Source organism: Gymnodraco acuticeps, unplaced genomic scaffold (genome assembly GCF_902827175.1).
Source record: "Gymnodraco acuticeps unplaced genomic scaffold, fGymAcu1.1, whole genome shotgun sequence".
Taxonomy (NCBI): Eukaryota; Metazoa; Chordata; class Actinopteri; order Perciformes; family Bathydraconidae; genus Gymnodraco; species Gymnodraco acuticeps.
The window spans coordinates 1,883,599-1,906,903 of NW_022990947.1; the positions used below are offsets into that span (position 1 = coordinate 1,883,599).

At 40.9% G+C, this 23,305-nt stretch overlaps 1 protein-coding gene across 1 annotated transcript in view; it reads right to left on the reverse strand.

The window, feature by feature from the left end:
- aopep (aminopeptidase O (putative)) overlaps positions 1-23,305 on the reverse strand; it is a 79,641-nt gene that overhangs the window by 49,732 nt on the left and 6,604 nt on the right. Inside the window, 5 exon segments of the mRNA XM_034234848.1 lie at positions 1,767-1,810; positions 2,410-2,517; positions 2,781-2,883; positions 7,924-8,030; positions 9,129-9,342. Coding sequence (XP_034090739.1) covers positions 1,767-1,810; positions 2,410-2,517; positions 2,781-2,883; positions 7,924-8,030; positions 9,129-9,342 — 576 coding nt within the window.

The following is a 23,305-nucleotide window of genomic DNA, read 5'->3' on the forward strand; positions in this document are numbered from 1 at the left end:
CTGATGTGTTTTAACCACACACACCTCTACACACACACGCATGCACACACACACACACACACACACACACACACACACACACACACACACACACACACACACACACACACACACACACACACACACACACACACACACACACACACACACACACACACACACACGATTTAAACGCAGACTTCTGTTCCTCCATGTTTCGTTATCGTTTCACTGAACGGACCCGCCCCCCCTTTTTTTTTTTAAAACGCTCCCTTTTTTGGTCCATCTGCGGCGGTAATAGGTTTTGTGCACTGTGATGATTCGGCTGTACCTTTAGTAATGAATATTAAATGTTGTGAGGAAATCTTTCCACCAATAATTCCAATAAGTAATCCAAAATGTATTCACTTCAGGTTTACGAAAGTAACTGTAATCAGATTACTCGTTTTTCAAATGTAACGTGAGCTGAATACAGTTACTTGATTTGTGTATTCTGATCACGTAACACCGTTACATGTATTCCGTTACAACCCAACCCTGAAAATGGGTAATACTCCCTTTATAAGCAACACTTCGCTATCAACTTGACATTAAAAGTGACTTTACTACAAGCTAATATCAGCTCTTCGCATGTGGAGATGAATCAAAGAGAGTATATAAAGACTGAACATCTGCCAGATCAACAGGGAGACACCATAAGGCAGGATTACATGGTATTATGTGTGCATAGATTTCATTTGTGGCAAACAAAAGGTTAATACAATACACCACAGGACCTGTCAAATGCTGTTTCATAATAAGACTGGATATAAATAAGCTTTATGTCTCACGAGAGCAGACGAGACATGTGTGCACCAGTCTTTTCACGTTGAGCTTGGTATCTTGATTTCATTTGATTGGTTATTCACCTTTATGGTGACATACAGTATGAGAAAGAGTGACGTTGATATCTGGAAAACCGTGGTTTCTTATTAGTAGAAATCAATGAAGATATCATTTTTGTAATGTTTGTTAATAGCTTTTTGTTAAGTCCTATTCATTTTATGTTCCTCATTTAGTCTGGGGAATTGGCAGGATATTTGATTGTGCACAAAGGGCGGCCATGACCCTCAACAGTGTCTATTCTCATCCTGAACCGTCTAGCATGTTGTTTACTGAAAGAGGCACCGGATCCAAATATTGGCTGTCCCCAACTCCCCCTGTCTAATATAATCAATCTCTGTGTGTCCAGCAGCACACTCCACATGACAGAACAAGCAAAAAGTCAACACTCAGACAAAGAGGTGCGGAGGAAAAAAGGAGTGAGAGAATAAGTGTTAAAGGGTTGGGAGAAATAAAGTGAAAGACAGACAGGGAGAAAGAGATAGACAGGCAGAAGAAGAGGTTAATGAGGCAATCAGGACAAATAGGGAAATGAATGATTAAGCGAGCACAGAGAGGGAAAGATACAATTAGAGAGGAGGAGAGCAGGAGGAGCAGTTATCCTTTTACACTTCAATTAATATGAGAGTGGATAAGACTGCTCTCTTAACAGGATTTGTTTTGGGAGCTTTCGCTGGTCATGTTTCCACAGCAGATTAAAAACTGAGGCCAAATCAACACATGCTCATATATAAATCTGCAACAAGTCACATCTGTTGAGAAAAAAATGAATAACATATCTTGAATCTGTACTGGAAACCAACCTAGTGATACTTTAGAAAAACCTAAGTGATTTTAATGCGTCCAGACATTTCTTCATTATTCCTGATTTACACTGTAAGCATTATTCATAGCCACTTACATACCTCTCCAAGTCGGAAAAGGTAATCAGGAGCATTTGCAGGAAATCCTGAAGGAAAAAGAAAAGAAAAATACAGACAGAAATTGATGCATTTAGCGAGGTGAGGGTGGAAGACAAAAAGAAAGAGAAAGGCATACTTGATCGTAAGTCAGGAGTGAAAGGTTAAACAGTGTTTATGTTACATACATTATTTAGTGGCAAGACTCAGGCTTTCACCGAAGAAGCACGGGCCAGGTGGAACACATCACACATCACACACACACACACACACACACACACACACACACACACACACACACACACACACACACACACACACACACACACACACACACACACACACACACACACACACACACACACACACGCTTCCAGGTGTGATCACTCAGCTTCATGGCCCCAGCAGAATAAACATATGTGGCTGAGCTGATGTAAGGCCATCAATTTGAAAAGCTGCTGGAGAATGTCCAACTATTGTAAACTAGTGGCAATCAAGCTTACATCAGCTTCAAATTAATTAAATGAAATAACGTTGTGCCTCAGAGACAGGTCATATTAAAACCGTCTAATCTGAGCTCAGCTTGTTATTAACAGCCTCTCAAGTAGCTGGAAGTTAACAACGCACTTTTCCTTTACTGAAGCCCCACCTGAGACAAGATGAGTTGCCCATGGTATTTCTTCACAAATAATCTGAAGAAATTGATGAATTGTTGCTCTCCCACTTGACTGGCCAAGAACCTGAGGAGGAAGTAACCCTGGACAAAGGACACATAACAACAAGAAAACAACAAGAAAACATGATTCATGGGGAGAATAACGAGAAACTTTTCAGCAACATCGATTTTCACTTTATCTCCAATCCTAGCACATCTAACAAAAAGAGCCACAACCCTGCTAAAGAAGTTTTGGTAATTTTGATTTATGTATTCTATATCCCTTTTGTTTTCGCTTTTCTTTATTATTGCCGCTATTCATTTCCCCCTGATTTTTCCCATTGTCTTTCTCTCATTTATCTTACCTTGAGGTAGTGGACCTGCATGAAGGTTTTGTCTGGGTTAAGGGCATGTTTAACCATAGATGAGCCAGAGTCACTGACCTGACCAGTGTTCCCCATGTTAGGCCTGCAGAAGGACAAAGAAAGATAGGTAAAAGACAGGTAAAGAAATTGACAAGGGCCCACGATAAAATGGAGGTTTCCAGAAAATTACACATACAGAAAAGCAAAAACCGAGAGGTATTGGAGGGAAAAAAACATAGCCAAGAATTATTATTTTTTTATCCCGCTCCAGGCATTTTAGTTGCAGGAAAACCACCATTTCTAAAGAGCAGGAATACACTGTCAGCAGCACACAAATCCAGCCACTCAGCCGGTCCTCTCAATGGCTAACCCTTTGCCAAGTTGCCATACTTTGCCCGAGGCAGGCAGGAAATCAAGCTGCAGATTTATAATAGCATGCTATACTGTTTATATGACCTCACAGTGTTGCGCTCTGACTTTACTGCCCATGACTCACTGAGCGAACATATAACACTTTCACAAAAAAGCACCAATGTCCACAGGCACAAAAGAGGCATGCTCCAGGTTTTGCTTTCCCTGTCACACAGATACAAATCATCCCTTCAACCTCCATAAACACACATAAAACCAATAAAATCCAGACAAACGCAGCACTGACGTGGGATGCTGTGCAATGATAGTTTCAGTTAGGCGGTATTGATCAGGCTGAGCAGATTAACTCAGTGTGCCAATAGGAAGGCCTTGAAGGATCACCCCCCTGCCACGTCGATACGCTAGGCGCCTGGCCCACCAATCAATACACCCTTCATCACCGGCTAGCACTCTTCCACAGGACCGCTTCATGACAGGTACACACACACACACACACATACACACACATACACACACACACACACACACACACACACACACACACACACACACAAACAAACAGACATGATGGAGACCAAAAACACATTCGAAATCGCATTCCCACTCATTTATCTTTGATGTAAAACCTTAAAGTTTCATTTTTGGAGTAAGGCTTTTACTGCGAGACACAAGTTGGTCATATATTTGATCTATTTGAGTCTTTGTCCAGGCATGCTGAGCAAAAACGCAGGATTAGGATAGGGTTGAATACAAGGTGGTTTGGCAGAAGTTAACAACAATATAGAAACAGAAATGTGTGGTCTAGTCATAGGACTGAGTAAGGATGTCATCAACTTTCTGGAGTTTTTTTAATTCAACTAGACACTCTTAGAAGGACTTTCATAATGCAAATTAAGGTGTGTTCCTCCTTATATACATGTGCGCATGTTATATTCATGTTCTGTGTGAGAAAAAAATCAATAAATCAATGTCATGATTTGGGAAAATCTATTTTAGGAACATCCTAGTAATATTGCTCATTGTCTGTACACAAAGCTCAATATTAGGAGACAGGGAAAATATGGATTGACATAATTATATCTGTGAAACACACTGTTTGTCTTAGCCGTTCAACAATTTGTCCTTTAAATATCCTATGTGAATCATGGCCACTGTGTTTCTTTATTGTGGAGGTACTTTTTAACCTGCTCTCTGTCCAGTCTCCTGCCTATAGTGCCCATGTCTGTCTGTTACTGCTGATAAGATGAAATAGACTTTTTCTGAGACAGCAGGACGTGCTGCCTCCATGGGAAATGATGTGTGCGTGTGTGTGTGTGTGTGTGTGTGTGTGTGTGTGTGTGTGTGTGTGTGTGTGTGTGTGTGTGTGTGTGTGTGTGAGTGAGTGTGTGTGTTGTTTGTGTGTGAGGGTCAGACATACAGAAAGCGAAACACAAAACAATGATAGAACATGCATTTTCAGAAAATAAAATGTGTCAGTTTCCTGCGTGAGAGATCCGGCAACGGAAAGAAAATAAATCTAGATCCATCAGTGCCATGTTAGACAAAAGAACTCTACCCTTCCCACTATCCAGACCAGGGTTGTATGGATGAGTAAATCTCTGTCTTTCGTCTCCTCTCTTTGTCAGACATGATTTACTGTAGCTTTAAGAGGAATCGCTGCTTGCTGCCTTGGAGAATCACACAATAGCTCAATGTATTGGAGAATAAACGCCGCTCTAATCTGGCTCGTAGGCCATGTGTGTAAGTGTTTGTGTGTGTGTGTGTGTGTGTGTGTGTGTGTGTGTGTGTGTGTGTGTGTGTGTGTGTGTGTGTGTGTGTGTGTGTGTGTGTGTGTGTGTGTGTGTGGGGGGGGGTGTGTGTGTGTAGCCATGCATACACCTTGGTGTATCTGGGAGAGAAAGAGCAGAAAGAAATCAGGAGCTATAACTGACAGAACTTAATGTAAAACGTACACACGCACACACGCACACACACACATGTTTATAGCTCTGCGAGCCATATCCTGACAAATTACACTGGGCCGACTGTGGAAACCGGATAAGGTAGAGCAGTGCTCCCAGCAGCCTAGTGAATCAGCAGGGAGAATGGCGTCTGGCCCAGGCTGCCCTAAATATAACTCATCTGAAATGGACTGATAAACACTGGGCACAGGGGCCCCTGCTGGATCAGGGGGTGTCGATTGTGACCCACTGAACTTGTAAAAGCACAATCTGCCATTTAGCCTTTATATGTGTGTTTTTGTGTGTATACTGGTGGGGTTTAGCATATCTCTCTGTTCATCCCATTGCACTCTTTCCCTTCACCAGGTCCTCTCTGACATATCTGTGCATTGTGACAACCGGTTTGTGGTTAATGTTATTTATATTATGTTTGCCCACAGTTATAATGCTAAGCAATAAGTGGAGCTACATTATGACCTGGACATACGAGCTGTATAGCCCACATCAAAAAGCAACAGGTATTTTCCAAACTTTGAAATAAACCAAGATGTTTAAATAACCTTGAAATGCCTCTTGAGTTTAACTAAGATTCAAGTCTTGGAGACATGGTTGAGAGTCATACTGTTTCTCATCATTTAATTGTTCAAGAATGGTATGCAATGCGTCAGAGAAATGACTGATTCAATAACTGAATCAGTATGTTTTAAAAGTTGATTTTGCTTCAAAGCATGATTATGGAAATACAATTGGGTAACATTTTAGTTTACAGGTCTGTCATTTCTTGGTCATTTGTTGAGGGGGTTCCTGGAAATATGTATGTAAAATGTAGTACTAAACATTATTTATAAGAAGAATCTCATTCATTTGTTTTTGGCAACTTTATTCTTCATATCTGTTGAATTGTATGCTTGCTTGTAGGCACATTTCTAATTTTTGCACGTTAAGCTGACCTGCTGTCCACTGAAAGAAGCTCTACGTAACTCAGCAATTTCCCTTTAAGTTTTACCAAATGATATAGTTCTTTCCATGAAACTAATTGGAATTTATTCTGAAATTACCAACCTGTATCATATCCCATTTTACCCATGCCAAGGTCATATTGATGATCTAAAAGTGTTCATAGCATTTTCAGAGTAAAAACCTGTAACTGACTGAAGCATTGAACAAATGAAGGCTCATTCATGTTATTCTGAAACACAGGGTTGCACAACACAATGCAGTTGTAGCTCAGTGCATTTATGTTCCATCAGAAAAACATGCCAAAGCAAAAGAGAACAAAAGCAGTAGTGCATTCCTGTAGTGCATTTCTTCAAATGTCTTCAGAACCAGTGTAAACCTCAGCTACATTACAATGGTGAATTCCACTGCACACTTGAGCAACTTACTTAGTCTTTTCAATACTAATGTGTTTCTGTGTAAGGTAATCAGTCAACATGTATGTCTTTGCTTGTGCATGTGTTGTTTACATTTTTCCGATGTGAGTTTAGCGTTGTTGACTTAACCCCGTCAGGTGCAGAGAAACCTAACCCTGATCCTCCTAATCACCCGTGTGTCTGCCTCATAAAGGAACACCCTGAAAGACTCCTAGACAGACACAGCTTTCTACTGCTTGTTTAATCCTTTCATTCACACAGCTTCCTGTTTCAAGATCTAATCACAGTGTCACAATAGATCATTCTACTATGTTTAACCCTACCAAATGTATAACTTCATCATTCACAACATACAGTACATTGGAGGTAGTCAACATGTCAGTATGGACACTGAGGTACATATTTCCAAACAGTCACCTTTGAATAGCTGAGACCTTTATAAACCCATGAGGACAGTCCTTTAAAGCAACAAATGAGTTAAATCACTATAACTAATACATTACATGTCACTTGTTAGACGCTTTTATCCAAAGCGATTTACATACTCAATACTGTGGGCAATCCCCACAGGAGAAATTTGGGGTGAAGTGTCTTGCCCAGGGACACAACGACATGCTGACTGCAGTGGGGTTTGAACCTGTGCTCCCCTGATCCCAACACCAAGGCACTATTCCACTGCGCCACATGCCTCCTGTAATACTGAACATTTCCCTAAATTAAATTAAACTCTTAACACTATCAATTTAAAAGTGTTTCCATTGTGTGATGACAGCATGTTATTAGTGAAGTGACATAGTTAGAACTTAGTGCCAAGCAGAAGTGCCATGGAATCAATAACACATTGATTTGCTGTCACACTCTGCATGGTCTCTTACAAGCGTGATTGTCAATAGCGCACTATGCAACAAGTGTTATCTCCAGTGAAGAGGCTTTTTTTGTTCAGAGGAACAGTTACAATATGAAAGGCAAATGCTAACACATGCATTTTGACCCTTAAACGGTTAACTGAAGAATGGGGCTTAAAATGATAATCCGCTGATGACACTATGATTCCACCCTGGATAAAACTAACTGGATATAGGGTCCCACATTGTCAGGATCAGATGAAGAGTTAGTATGTGAGCTTGTGTTCCACACCTGTACCCCTGGAATGCATTTACCTCACGCTCACGTGTGTGTCTGCACGTGCAGATAGTTACACTGACTGCAGTGAGAGGATGTTGTCACATCTGTACTCGTTGAACCAAGGGTGCTTGAGTGAGTCTCTTTTGAAACTTGGATCAAACTAACAGTGTGGAAGACTATCAGCAGTGAGCATTTGGGGTCAATTTCAAGTCTCTCTCAAGTATAGTTTTTGTATGTGCTCATACATAGTTTTCAAGGAGCCATTTCCTCTACAGTGGCAACTACAATATGATAATAAAAACAGATGCACTTGACAAAAGAAAACACACTTACCTGAGGATTTGAAGTGCCTCGTCTGAGTTCTGCAACTCATCAGAGAGCCGTCTCCACCTCAGCAGAGCCTTCAAGTCAGACTGTTCTGCTGTCTCTTGTGAGGGGAGCTGAGGGGTGAGATATGGAACATTTAAAATATGTGTTAATTTAGAGAAAATACATCAGAGAAGGAAAACCTAAATCTGGTGATTTGATCAGCAACAACCAATTTCTTATTAATGTTGGCAGCAATGATAGGTCTAATTAAATCTATTTCTCCCGAGCTAAACACACATCACAAAGGTGACATGTTTAAACAGCAGAGACACAAGAAAAACATTTGTGTAACTCTAGATGGTGTGGGAAAGCAGGATCAGAGATGAAGTAAGTGTTGCAAGCAAAAGATTTAAACCCATGCTCCGACCTCGCCCTGTTTTTTCCCTTTTTATTTCATAAGTATCCCAAATCAACTGTATTAAGCACTTATTAAAAGGATATCTGAGGCATCATCTTTAATTGTATCTATGATCTGCACTTTTTTGAGGAATAGGTAGCAGTAGTCCTTTTAAAAAAACGTGCATGGTTCAGCTTTCTCCTTTGACGTTAGTCGGAACGAAGTTTGGGTTTGACGGTTTATTTCGTAGTTGGCCCAGGAACTAGTTCACCCTTTTGTTTTGTTTGGCCAACTTCTCTGACCTTGAGTGTGCTTTATTGCATAGAGATTTGGGTTGGTGTCTCAAACTGTTTCCCTGTTTGTCTGGTGGATTGTTTTTACGAGGGTAATGTAATGGCCAACTCTACATAAAGTGTACTCTAACCACAACAGTAACATTGTAAAATCCAAGCACATACTGTATGTTGTGGAAATGGAAGATTGAATGTCAACCTGTGTGGTTGCACTTTACCAGTAGTATTAATCTGCTGGATACTATGTTATAATGGTAATTTTAGACAACAAAGAGAAATAAATGAACTACACAACCTAAAAAACTATTTCAATAATCATTAAGATAATAAACAAAATGGTTTAATTTCTAATAAGAGTGTTATGCGTTTTAACTTCTTTGAATTAGCCAAAAGCAAACTGGGCTTCTTAAGCTGGCTTAATTTGTGGATTTGGAAGCTTATATTGCAAAAAAGTGTTTGTTTTCAGTGAGTGACAGCCTAAAACTGTTACTTTCATAAAGTGGCTGTAGTAAACTACAATGATTGAGCAAGTTCAGTACTTTTTGAGCTTGGGCCCAGATAATGTCCTCCAGGTAGGTGGCAAAGCCCTCGCTGATCCATTCCTCAGTCCAGTCTCGTGCTCCAATAACCAGGCCAAACCAGGAGTGGGCGATCTCATGACAAATTCTGGACCCACACAGGGACAGGCTCTTCTCTTCAGTACCAGGACTCCCAGTGCACAACACACTCTGGGAAAGGAAAATTATATGGGGGCTGGGGAAGACAAATGACAAAGTACAAGATGAATGAGAGAGATAAAATCAGGAATACATTATAAAAGGGAAGGAAACAATGAGAAATGAGAGAAGGAGTGAAGGGATACAAATGGAACAAGTATTAGACGATGGGAGAATATTTAAAAAATATAATCAAGTATGCTCAGGGAGTAAGAGACAGACAATAACATAAAGAAGGGACAAAAAGAGGTCGCAGTATACCTTTTTCCCTCACAAACAGACCAAAGAGTTACTGAGCTTATGTTACACACCTATGATTACAGAAATGGTTGCCTGAACACGCCATGAACAATAAGACGAACCCAAGTAGTATGGGAGTCACTCACCCCTTTCTTCATCTTCTGACTTATTATTAGCAAAGGGCAGCTTACTCATCAAATGTTCTTGCCAAACCTAACTGCCCTGTGCAAACATCAAGCAAGAACACCATGTTCCCTGGACTAACAATGAAGGGTAAAATCAAATAAATAAAAATAGCAATTCTGAGAAGTTTTGCCCAAATGTTTTAGATTTAACAAAACATGACTTTAAGGGACTGCTGCCAATATTACCTTTAAAATAAGTTTAAAAAATGTTTTACAATAAAAGATGATTATAAACCATATATATATATATATATATCCTAATTTAAGACCTTTTTGGACATGGAAACGATAAGCATTGAGAACAAAGCTGGATATAGGACTTCCTGTGCACGGAAAACTCTAAGGGTCTGTAATTATTGACTTTAATTACTGACTGATTTATTGAGCAATCAAGTTAATAGATATTTTCCTTGCTCTTTTCCCACAAGGAAATAAAACATATGGTTATAGTAATGATAACATTTGAGATAAAGTGCACTTGAAGTTTATATGAATAAAGGCAGCAGTGTTTGCCTATGGGCGCTCTTTAAAACCGATAATAAACTATGTGCAACATTTACAAACTAAATACACTAAACAGTCTTTGTGAAAAAAGATATTGGGCTAGTTATGCTTCTATAAAAAGATAACATTAACAGTGAGTGTGCATGTGTAACTCAACAATTTAAAAGCCTCAATAATTAAGTTAAATAGCAACATAATTGTTAGCAGATTTAAGTTGATAAATACTATTTTATATACATGAGGGTTTCCCATAATGTCTATTTGAGATAAATGATTAAAAAAAAGGCTTAGTAAAGAAACTGCAACAATTGATTTATGCATGAAGTAAAGTATTTATTATTGTCTTTTGCACATTCTCTCGCTGCAAATGAAAGCTTTTCATAATGCCAAACCCTTCAAAGTGCTATGCATGTAAGGGAGTGGTTTTTTTTGCAGAAAAAAACTGGAAGGTTATAAGTCTGCAATGCAAGATGTGCAGACTTTGTGCTGTCCTGATATCGGAGCCGATTCCAACATATTTGAGCCGGTAGCAAACAGGTGTTTTTCCTTAGAGGGGTACCTGGGCTACTCGCAGTGAAGGACTAGCAAGGGATTCGCGAGCAATGTCCTTGATGTAGTAAGGGCCTGATGCATTCACAGCACAGTAGACCAGTTCCAATGTCTTGAAGTGGATTTAGGTAGCCACCATTTACAGCCAGTAAAGGAAGCGGTGTATTGTGTGAGAACTGAGGTTTAGGTTGCACTTGCAGGTAGACCAGCAGGAGAGAGCTGCAGAAGTCAAGAGGCTCAACTTTATGTGACTTTTAACCATGTGACAGCACTGGAGGAACAGGACCATTAGGAGTGCTCTGTCAAAGCCAAGGTCATGTCTGAAGACTTTTCTGGAGCATTCTTTACTTGTCTTATGTAACCCGCTCTGGGCGCCCTGAGGGGCTTAGGGCCAACTGTGCGTGAGAGGCAGGCTGTTCTTCAATAGAAGAATTGGTGAGGGGTCACAGAGGTGCTAATGAATGGTCTCTCTCTCTTTATCCTGGCCCATTTAACAACACCGGATTCTCTAGGGTTCTTTTCAAACCCTCAAGACCTTAAGTGTCCTCGACGCTATTGACCTGACATTTCTGGGAGAATTTATGGCAAACTGCAGGTCCTGAATGAAAAGTAATCGTCAAGGGTCATACCACCCTATACTGTGTGTCAAATATTTTAAAGATGCCCCTGTACTGCAGAAGAAAGGTCTTCATCTATCCATCTCTTTTAGACAGTTAAGCGTGGTTAATATAAATGTAAACTACATATAAACAGCAAAAAGTAACAAATGGCACAATAAAGTGTTTCGGTCGAAAAGTCATAAAGAGGGATTGTACAAACTGCTGAAACACAGAAGCAAGAATAACTTCACCTGTTGGAGTAACATACAACTACAAGAGCCATAATAATCCCACATTGATGAATTATAGTAAACTATTAAAGGAACTGCTCTCATAAAAGGAAAAGATTAGCATCTTAAAACAACAGATGACAGAGGAGTTATTTTCATTCCTTGTGATAACCTAATTATGGGGTCAATTATAAAGGAAAACAGTAAGTAAAGACATAGGTTAGGCCAGGCCTGTCAGATAGTCTATTTTGAAGGAAAACTAAATCGGATATCTGAGCAACACAAACACTCTTTATTTCCCTGAGGATAGTTTTATCAGATAGAAAGCAGGCTATTGCCTACAGTTACTGAGGAGCATGTCAACATTATACAAAAGAGTCTTATGGGCATCATTTCCGAAACAGCATCTCAAAGCTAATCCCATGATTTTTTTACTGATTACACAAACAAAAGCTCTCACTGGAGCAGGAGATGCTAACATTAGCCTTATGAGTTTCTTTGCAGCCTAATCTTATCCCCACACAATTGGATAAGCGTCCCTTTGTTGTCAGTTCAGGCAGTGCGTTATATTCGTGCGTCTGTGTGTGAGTGAGAGTGAGTGAGTGTGAAACACAAAGACAGCCTTTCAGAGACGCTGCTTGCACATGCTCCTCTGAGGGATGCGGAATCCATCACTACAGTGACAAATAGTGTCATCCCACCATGGTGGGGCGAATAACAACAGCATCTTTCACATTCACGGATACACTAACTGACATTAGTTGACATCAGGGACCTGTCAAGTATACATGGTTGAAAACACTTTCACACATATTCATGCATTGGAGCACCTGCACACACACAGCTTTCATCTTCAGTATAGCTCTGAATCTGCTGTTTGATTAAATGTGTGTCACCAATTACAAATCAACAGTTTCTGTTATATTTTCAACTAAATAATTGAACCTTTATTTGTAAGCAAAATACTATTGTGCTTCTAAATGATTTGTTTTGCAAGTATGCAAATGTGGTCAACAAATCAAATGAGTAACTACATCTGCTTATAACCCCCAAAATTACAATCAATCAAGCATTAAGTCTCAAAATGTGCAAGTACTCTAATGTGTCATCATCATACAACTTCCGTCCCTCTACGTCTTTGCATCGCACCATACACAACATTTTGAGATTTTTCTTGTGCTGCTAACAACCCAAATTGTAAGATGGGTATACTCAATATTGATTGTCTTGTTCTTCCACTTTGTTTGCATTTGTTTCGTGATTTATCTTGAGGGTCGATAGTAATTAAACAACACATTCAGAAGCCTTTGTCAGAAATAACATAAGAGGATATTTAATATATAATTACACAGCAAAAAACCCATTTTAAGTTTGTAGACTCTAAAGCCCCTGTCACACGGTCCCGAAATTGACACCCGATGGACACACGAATATGGAATTGTGAATTTCGCACGAAGATGGCCCCGAACCACACACGAAGGCAACATTTACATTACATTTAAGACATACAACTGCAACGAAAGTAACAAAAACAATTATGTTACAGTACTATGATACTGTACTGATATTTTCAGACTTTGTTCTTTACTTTCTCCGTCGTTATATGTAGAAAATATTACGTTTTCTCCGTAATGTTGTTTCCATAACAACAACAACTTCCTGTCCACTGTCCTTCAAAATAATATATTATATCCTTTTTAGTTTCACAGAACACAAATTGGGTTATTTACATAATATATTTACATGATTTTGTTGTGCAATAAAACAACCCGATGGACACACGATAAAGGAAATGTTCAAATTCGGCTCTGATCGTAGCAACATCGGGCCATTCGTGAGGGCATCTTAAGCCTTCGTATGACCGCCGGTGGAGTTTCTCAGGCTCCGGCACCAACTTCGTGAGCGGTGGCAAAATCTTTGGCATGCCAAAAAATTGCCGAAGGACCTTGCGAAGGTTCATTTTCGTGTTGAATTCGTGTGTAAATGTTGCCCTTCGTAAGGCCATCGTGAGGGCATCTTGTTATCATCGGTGCCATCGGGCATTCGCCCCGATCAGAGTGAGGGTGAATGCACCGATGATAACACGAAGATGACACGATTTGACAAGATGCCCTCACGAGTGCCTTGCCGCTCACGAAGTTGCTGCCGGAGCCTGAGAAACTCCACCGGCGGTCATACGATGGCTTAGATGCCCTCACGAATGGCCCGATGTTGCTACGATCACAGCCGAATTTGAACATTACCTTTATCGTGTGTCCATCGGGTGTCAATTTCGGGACAGTGTGACAGGGCCTTAAAGGCCCTTAAAGGCCCTTAAAGGCAACTTCGTAAGGCACTCGTGAGGGCATCTTGTCAAATCGTGTCATCTTCGTGTTATCATCGGTGCCATCGGGCATTCACCCTCACTCTGATCGGGGCGAAGGCCCGATGGCACCGATGATAACAAGATGCCCTCACGATGGCCTTACGAAGGGCAAAATTGACACACGAATTCAACACGAAAATGAACCTTCGCAAGGTCCTTCGGCTATTTTTTGGCATGCCAAAGATTTTGCCACCGCTCGCAAAGTTGCTGCCGGAGCCTGAGAAACTCCACCGGCGACCATACGAAGGCTTAAGATGCCCTCACGAATGGCCCGATGTTGCTACGATCACAGCCGAATTTGAACATTTCCTTTATCGTGTGTCCATCGGGTTGTTTTATTGCACAACAAAATCATGTAAATATATTATGTAAATAACCCAATTTGTGTTCTGTGAAACTAAAAAGGATATAATATATTATGTTGAAGGACAGTTGACAGGAAGTTGTTGTTGTTGTTATGGAAACAACATTACGGAGAAAACGTAATATTTTCTACATATAACGACCGATAAAGTAAAGAACAAAGTCTGAAGATATCAGTACAGTATCATAGTACTGTAACATAATTGTTTTTGGTACTTTCATTGCAGTTGTATGTCTTAAATGTAATGTAAATGTTGCCTTCGTGTGTGGTTCGGGGCCATCTTCGTGCGAAATTCACAATTCCATATTCGTGTGTCCATCGGGAGTCAATTTCGGGACAGTGTGACAGGGCCTTAAAGGAAGTTGCCATCCACTTCCAATAGTTTCCCTTTACTTCCATTACAGATTTCTCCGCAAATCATGATGATCAAGTATTTATAACAAAAAGGTCTATTCAAAGACATGTTACATTTTAAATATATCAAGGATAACTATGAGATGTGATAAAGACCCCAATCAGGGTTACTAATCATTGTATGATGATTGCACATTACTTGATGTTTAATCATGGCTTGTATGATTCAAATCTGGCTGCAATTAATTCAGATTAGTTGGTCCTGTATCGCATCTGTTTTTGATGTTTCCAATCGCTGTTTGTTTTTTAATTGGCCACTACAGTAGTTGTACAAATAATTACCCTTCCTGTTTCATAAAGATGTACTCTCTACTTTTCTCTGCTTAGTTATGTTCTTCTGAATAATACATCAAATAAATTGAGCTACAGTTCTTGAGATGTAATTGGATGACAAACATACATCTTTGTCTCAACTGTTAATTACATTTCTTCTTCTTGATTGCTTTCACGTTTTAAGTTGTAAGGCTTGGAGAAAACAATGCAACAACATGCTTTTTAAATAAATGCACCAACGCTCACACTCATACACTTGCAGGCGAAGATTTAAATATCTAAAGGCTTACAAACAATGCTATGAAATCATATCCAGTGGATGATTACCAAACTGATTACGATGAAATGATGCCTGCATATACACTGTAGAAAAACAGGCAAAGACCTTGGGTGATCTTCCTGATGGAGGAACCCCATTGGGTCGACAACCTCCCAATTCTGAGTCACCAAGGGTGACTTGGCCCCGAGCTTTAGAGGTGTGAAACAGGGCAAGTCGGAGACACAGATTGCAATAGCGTTTCACTCCTCCATCTCTCCATCCATTATTCATCCCTCCATCCATCTTTCCCGGCTGTAGGCCATTTTTTCCCCAGCGGGACACTGCCATGCATAATGCAGCAGGGCCCTATCATAGTCCTGAAATTGACATCCCTAGCCCATCTAAGCTCTTAGCTGGAACACGAGTAAAACAGCCCCACGAGACCGGGGACGAGAACAAGATGATGAGAGATGAGTGTGCCGTGTACTGTAGGTGTAAATGAGAGCGTGTGAATACGAAATACAAAAAAAAAATATATATAAATTCAACAACACAAAGACAAATATTTTCCAATAACATGAAAACAGAGAGAAAAGGGAATTTAGAAAGCGAATTTAAGATATCCGATATAGGCAGAGAGTAAAAAGAAAGAGAACAGAAAGAGAGAGAGGGAGGGAGAATACTAGTCTGCATTTTTCTCTTTCCCAAAGTGCAACGTCAAATCCCTGGTGTGATAACAGTTGAACTGCAGAACCAATGCTGGTGAAGTTACACATATTGTTTGTTTGCGTGATTCTGTATGGGTATGCAGTTATTGGCACACTTTTAAGACAGAATGACAGACAGGTAAGAAGATGGACAAACGCCACACCAAACACAACAAACACACAAAGTAAAACTTTGCCTATTATTTTCTATTCTAGCAAAGGTAGGAGGTCTGGCATTTTCTAATGTCAGCTTACGGGAAGAGGCTTTGTCTCCTCTCCCTCCCTGTCAGACAGAGTCTGTGGGCTATTCTAAACACAGGAGTCTATTTGACCAAACTCCTACCAGTCTTCGTTCTTTTTTAACAAGTCTGACTTCAAATGTCTGGCATTCCAGGCTGGCTGCAGATCAGCTCTCTGCTCCCAGACGGGGCCCCACAGGGCCAGGCCAAATGCCACTCCATGTAGGGCCTGATCACATGAACGAGGGCCAAGCCGGGGCCCCCAGAGAGCCACCCCACCCACATACACTGAATCACATCAGAGCCTGGAAATAAATAGCAGAAAATATATCAGAGGTCACCAGGAACAAGGAGGTGACTGCTGCTTGAGTGTTGAGAAAATTAAGCTTTGTAGTGGCCCGGCACATTAGAAATAAGTGGCAGGTTTCAAGGTTATGCTCCAGTTTCTAGTTGTTGTCAAGTGCTTAATCTTGAAAGCTCAATCATGCGTACAAAGATAGCTGGCTCTAAGCAGATCAAGTTTTTATCACACAGACGGGATCCACGTGGGTCATAGCCTGATGAGGTCAAGAGAATTCCTGCATACACACACACTCATAACACAGCACCGCCATACACCAGCAGCGAGTCACGGGAACAGACATACAAATCCACACACTCACTCCACATTCTTTCAGCAAATCTACTTTGATTCTGTATCAGCTGGGAAGTGATAACAGATGCCTGGTTCATCTGATCTCTTCACAGTAAACACAGTCCAGTTTGTTCCAAGTTTAGTACAGAGTTCAAAAACTGATGTCCCCCCTAGAGGAATGTTCAACAGTTTAAACAGTAACCAAACAGGGAGAAATCTTTGATAGTGAAACCACAGGAAACACTGACACCTGCAAGAGGACACCTGAACAAGCAATGGGGAAAACTACGACTGTAGTATTTATCTTTCATTTTTTTAATAGCCAAATAGGTCAAATGCAGAGAAACAATTTCCCCACGAGGAATAATAAAGTATATCAAAATCAATATTTTCCTTTATTTTTTATATTTAAACAAGTTGTTTTTTTTAATATATATTTTAGCGATACACTTAAAGTGTCAGAAAGGCAGAAATAAGTACATACATATTTTTTAAATTTATCGCAAGTAATATTGTTACTAGAATTTCATTGCATACGACAAATCACACATTTTCCTCATATCGAGCAGCCCTAGTGGCAACAAGGAAAGAAAGAAATCAACATATGTGCTGAGTTCTGACTCGAAGACACAAGGTATCACAATCCTATTCCTATAGTGTATCGCATGTTTCACAATCATGGACTGTGTTTCTACTACACAATTGAAAGGGAATAATACAAAGGGGGTGTACACATAGAGTTCATTTGTTAACAACAAGCCCCTGTCAATCAGCAATAGTAGGTATAAACATTACATTTATGTGACATAACCCACATTCCTGTGTCACTGCAGCTATTTGTATGCTAACCCCATCACTTATCACACTGCACTCAGAACACTCTGGCTTCCACGGCGGCTTTAATGAAAAAGACGAGTCCAATTTAATTCACAGGATTATAATTAAAGACATTTTCTTGCATTTAGGGTAATAGATAGGCCTTTTTTCTCCCTCTGTTATGTTACGTGAGAGAATGAGACAGTGGGGAGATGGAAAGTGGGACCGCTCAGTACTCCAGGGCTATATAAGAAGTGTTTGACAGAATGGAAAGATGGATGAAGGTGAGATCGAAGTGAAATCAGCCAGAGAGCAGAGCTGTCCCCAATACAGAGGTTTCAGGCTTCCATCTGGCCGGCCTCTGCCTGTCAGACTAAAACCTGCAGCCCATGGTTATAGTGTGGGTTGAAGGTGTTTGATGTAAATAATTCTGCAACAACACACTTACACAATGCCATAATAGATAATCACTAGAAAAAATGTAGACATGGATTATAATTTGACAAGTACTGTACCAAGGAAAAGAACAATCAACAGGTATTAACCCAAGGAAGAATGCAGCCTGAACAATGTGACTGTGAAGAAGAATGCTAAGCTCCAAGAACTACATACCATGAACTTCAGGGTGCCACTAGAAAAAAAACGAGAACAAAAACACTATGCATGTCTGTACGAAATACCATTGCAACAGAAGGTCATTAGGAATGAATTCACTGACCATTATTGTCAATAAATGAAATTATATTTTTTATACTAGACCAAGTTGTCGGATTGACCAACAGATGGAGAGATCGACACTGCCATCCATAGAGCGATGCAGCTAGTTCTGCTAAAACCAGCCTTTTGTAAAAGCCACTGGTAGAGCAGCTTGGAGCACAGCACTCTCCCCAAGGCTAAAAGCAAACCCAGACAGCGGAAGCATTACCACCGAGCATTTTACAGCACTTTGTTTCAAATATCTCATTTTGGCCGGTTCAGCGCAGGGGTCCCACGGACATTAAGCCGTCTGGCTTTGCACAGACAAATGAAATTACCCCCAGCCTCTAGGTTCCACACACAAGCCCCAGGATGCACACCAAGAGCAGGAGCAGCGTCCCCTACGCCATACAATAGACCAATCCATCACACCAGGAAATGGGTCCTGTGGACTCATCTATTAGTTAGTAGAAATGGGTGTGCAGTGACAGGCCTGTCTTTTCACAGCCTCTAATCCAGAATTATGGCACAGTATGTCTGTGTTACTGTTAAAGGTAGCACTATATGCCAGCTGTTGCCAGCAGTTTTACATTGGACGGCTGTTCAAAGCTACGCACCATCATATACGTACCAACGACTAATGACTATCTATAGAATATAGAATATAAAATATATGGCACTGGGGATAAAACAACACTTGGGTATATTGAAAAAAAACGTTTTATTTAAAAAGCTATGTTGTTTTCTGATTGGTACTCTTTTTGAGAAATACTTGCTTTTTAACAATAAAATGTATAAAGTAGTGGCTCCTTGCGATGTGAGCAGGTAAAGCAGGTAAACGTATCCTGTTGATAGAGAAGGGAAGTTGAGAGGCCCAAGATAACTAGAGAAGAATGTTCCTTCAATAACAAAGGACCTGCTAAACTGGACCCTGCTATCTTAATGAAGAGCACAGAGGAAGGACTGCCCAACAGGAAACAACGAAGCAAGAAGAGAGGGTAGTAGCGGCCAACGCTTGTGGGGTTTGGTGTTGTCCCTTGTGTTCAGCAGGAGGGGAGACCTGCCAGGGGCTGTAAAGAAAAATATATAAAGTTCACCTAAACATCTTTACTACTTGCAATCACATAAAAGTGTGCACAGGAAGGACACTCCCTCTCCTTGTTTTTAGGTGCAGGCAAGCAGAGCTGCCTTTTTAAACTTGCCAGGCTCTTTTGTGTGACTAAAAAGAGAGGGAGATCCACTCAAGGTGGAAAGAAAGAAACACCTCAGCCTTGACTATTTGATTAACAGCTGTCTACCATGCCAAAAAATACGACCCCCCACATCATACCCTCCCTACTCCGAACCCCACAAGTCCCTCCTGAAAGAGCAGGCCTGTGTCGCACACTTCTAGGGTTACTTCATGGATCAAACTGCAGAGGAGAGCAGAAATGCAAGAGATCCCCTGAGACATCTGAAGGAAGAGGTGAGAAGCAGCAGTGGGAGGACTGGGAAAGAAAAGGAGTAAGAAGGAACAGAGAGAAGGTGACGGGACAGGTCAACAAGGATGCAGCAGATCCAATTCTGTCAGTATGCAAATGATGGGGAATCATGTGAGGCAAAGGAGTGAGATGCATGTTGGAAGGTTACCAGGTAAGAAAGGTATTTTATGTTAGAAACAAGCTAGCAATTAGCATACATGTGAGGTCTGAAGACAATAACGTTTTTTTAGCTCTTATTTCATTAAAAGGGGGTGCTGTTTGAAAGTTAGTGTTAAATGTGCCTTCTTACCGCTGCATTAACATGTGGGAATAGCATTCATTTCTACCCTACAGACATTTATGACACAAAATGCCTAAAAAAAACGTTCGGTATTTTAAGAGAAATGGTTAGCAGTTATTACAAGAATATGCCATTTCTTGTTCAAACATGCTGGTCCTGTTAAAGTAAAAAAAAAAAGAGCTAAGGTGGTAGACTGAATAGCTCCAGGGCAACGGGGGATTATCCTGCAGGGTGCTAACTCCGCCCTCCAGCCCCCCGCTTCCTCCCAACAGGGACCAATGGCCAATGTAACTTCCTGCTAGCCCATAAACAAACAATGCAGTCAACTGAAGTGAGGCTGAAAATCCTCCAGTGCCACTTACAGAGGTCAAGAGGTATACACCAGTCATAATTTTTACTTAGTGACTGTGACAGTTATATGGCTGCATAGTTTGGCTCTACTGCAGAAGGAACAGGCATTTTTACTACTCAATCCTTTTTTTCTCCATTTCTGCGTATTGCCATCCCCGAGGAATGGTTTGTGTAAAAGGAATAAAAACAAAAGAAGAGAATGAAAAAAGTAATCTCATGGGAAATGATGTGTACAATGTATGTGTTAAAGTATAAAAAACTAAAGCCTGTTTGTGCAATGTGTTCTTGTTATTCTGCCTAATGCAATGAGGCATGTTGAGAGACAGATATGTTAAAGCATGTGTGGGTTTATCATGGCTCGCCATCAAGTGGTATGGGGCGGGCCTCCCTTCCCTTCCCTTGTCCCTGAAAAACCCCAACAGCAACAACAAAGCTTTACGTGTTAATCTGGCTCAATAACAGCTACAACAAAAGGATAACCCTAACATCAAAAACATATAACTTACACAATTTGATAATGTTCCCATCAGAGAAAAAAGGCACGGGCAATTACAAATGATCCGTTTAGCATTCCCCTGACATCACACCCTCTCTCTAAATACACATCCATACACCCTTATTTGAACAATACTCACATTCATACAATCACAAGCACAGGAATCTGCCTGTCTACAGTTAAGCAAAACAAAACCCAACATTACCCGCACTACTAAAAGGCCTGTTTCAACACTTGTGTCATTCCTCAATAAAATGCAGGGAAACCACTGCTCTCTAGGGCTGTCAGACATGTCTTCATTTGGGCACACTGCATACACAGAGATCTCTGATTAGTCCAGCCAGCGCTGTGGGACACACAGACCTCAGCTTCAAAGGGCGAGAGGAAATGCTTTGCCCTTCCTGTCACTCCCCGTCGGAACCAAATTACGTAGTCGAGATGTGATGAGATTACATCCAAATAAAATAAAAATAGTATGAGATAAGGCACATAACAATCAAAGACACAAATGCACATATATACACACAAACACCCTAATCCAGTTCAGGATACACAGGGAGGTCTGACCTAAAAGCTTGGAGCAGATTCACAATATTTACAGCATTCCCATGTCCTACAAGGACACTCAACTTATTTAATCCATTTCCTAAGAGATGTTCTGACTGTGCTCACAGATGACAGCTCTTTTAAACTGTGTTTTGTTTCCTGTATGTCAGACACCTTGATGTCACTCGTTCTATCAATGTTTAACCATACTGTATTTTTTTTCTCTCCCTTTTCGGCTTCACGGTGACTTAAAGGTTTTACTAACAGCATGGGCAGAGGACACACAGCAGTGCCTTTACATTCCGCTCTCTGAGTCTCTTTTGTCATGGAAACAGAAGAAGTTTGAGACATAAAGAAAGAAAATACATTGTCTTGCTGATATACGCTGATGCCTTTTGCAGGCTTATAACTCACAACGTTTAAAGATGAAGATGATTCATTCTCTTATTTGCTGTATAACATAACATGGAATAGGTTTACGAAAAATCCTATGAACTTCTGACAGGCTTTATCCACTGGAAGCTTCATTTGTGTCAGCCTTTGTGTGCGTGAGTCTGTGTGTGAGTGTGTGTGTGAATCAGAAAGAACTGTGGGTGCAGTGTATGTGGCAGTCTTGAATGAAGACCTGCCCTTACTTGACTCCTTAATCTTCAGTTTCCTGCCCTCCCCCTCGTATCTCAGTATAAAAACGTCACGCCACTTGAATCCTCCCCTCCCTGTATCACGCTACAACAGCTTCATCCCGGCTTGCCACAGCTCCCTGTCCCATAGCCCCTCAACTCCTGCCGTTTCCACTGGGGCGATGCACAAAAACTGCACTTGGCTTGATCCCAAGCACTGGGGCCCACATACCTCCCAATCTCTAGATTAAATAGCACCAGTCTCTGAAGTCCTTCCAGGGGCTAATGGCTTTTGTTGCTGGGAATAATCCACACATCCTCTCCCACATCCTGGGGGTCCGCTGGCCTGTCGTGAACCCCTCCTTTACCCTCTTCATCCCTCTCTCATCTCCATCTCAATCTACGCTTCCATTTTGGTTGACCTCCCGCTTCCTTATGGCACAACCCTGTGATTAAGTGGGGAGGCATGAGGGACCTAACCACCCGGACTGAGGGGGGGATGCAATGATTTGACATCGAGTTGGGAACCACGCAGAGTTTTATAGGGAGTCAGTGCAGGTGCGGTCTAATGAAGGCCCTAAATCTCTCCACTGTCATCTGCAGCTAACTGCAGTCTAAACAGCCAGAGTGAGAGGGCTGAGTGCCTCGGAGCTATCCTCATAAAGGAAAGAAAACATCCGTCAGGCAACAACCGCAGCAGAACTGTAAACACTTGATGTCTGTTCAAAACAAATACACCGGGGAGACAGATTTTCACAAGACGAGAAGAAGATTTTCCGTGGATCAAAGAGCACTCTGTAATGTAGTCAAAATAAGTATGCAAAGTTATGAAGTAGGTCCAGAAAGCGACCCTCCTGTCATCTTCTGTTCTTCAAAATATTAGACTACACATGGCTATAACGTCAGATATTCACACTGAATACATATGCAGGTATGAGCTCATATCCTGACTGAGACACTTTTCTCCAGGGAGGCCCCAGGGGGAGAGGTGAGAGGCAGACAGAGAGAAAGGGAGACTATGGTTGCAGGCCGCAGACACTGGGACAACGTTCATTGAGCAACTTAATCATTCTATTTTATCAACACAATTAGAAAAAAGGCTGTCCATTGATGGTTGTTATTTTACTTCAATTTCAAACTTTAACTTCAATG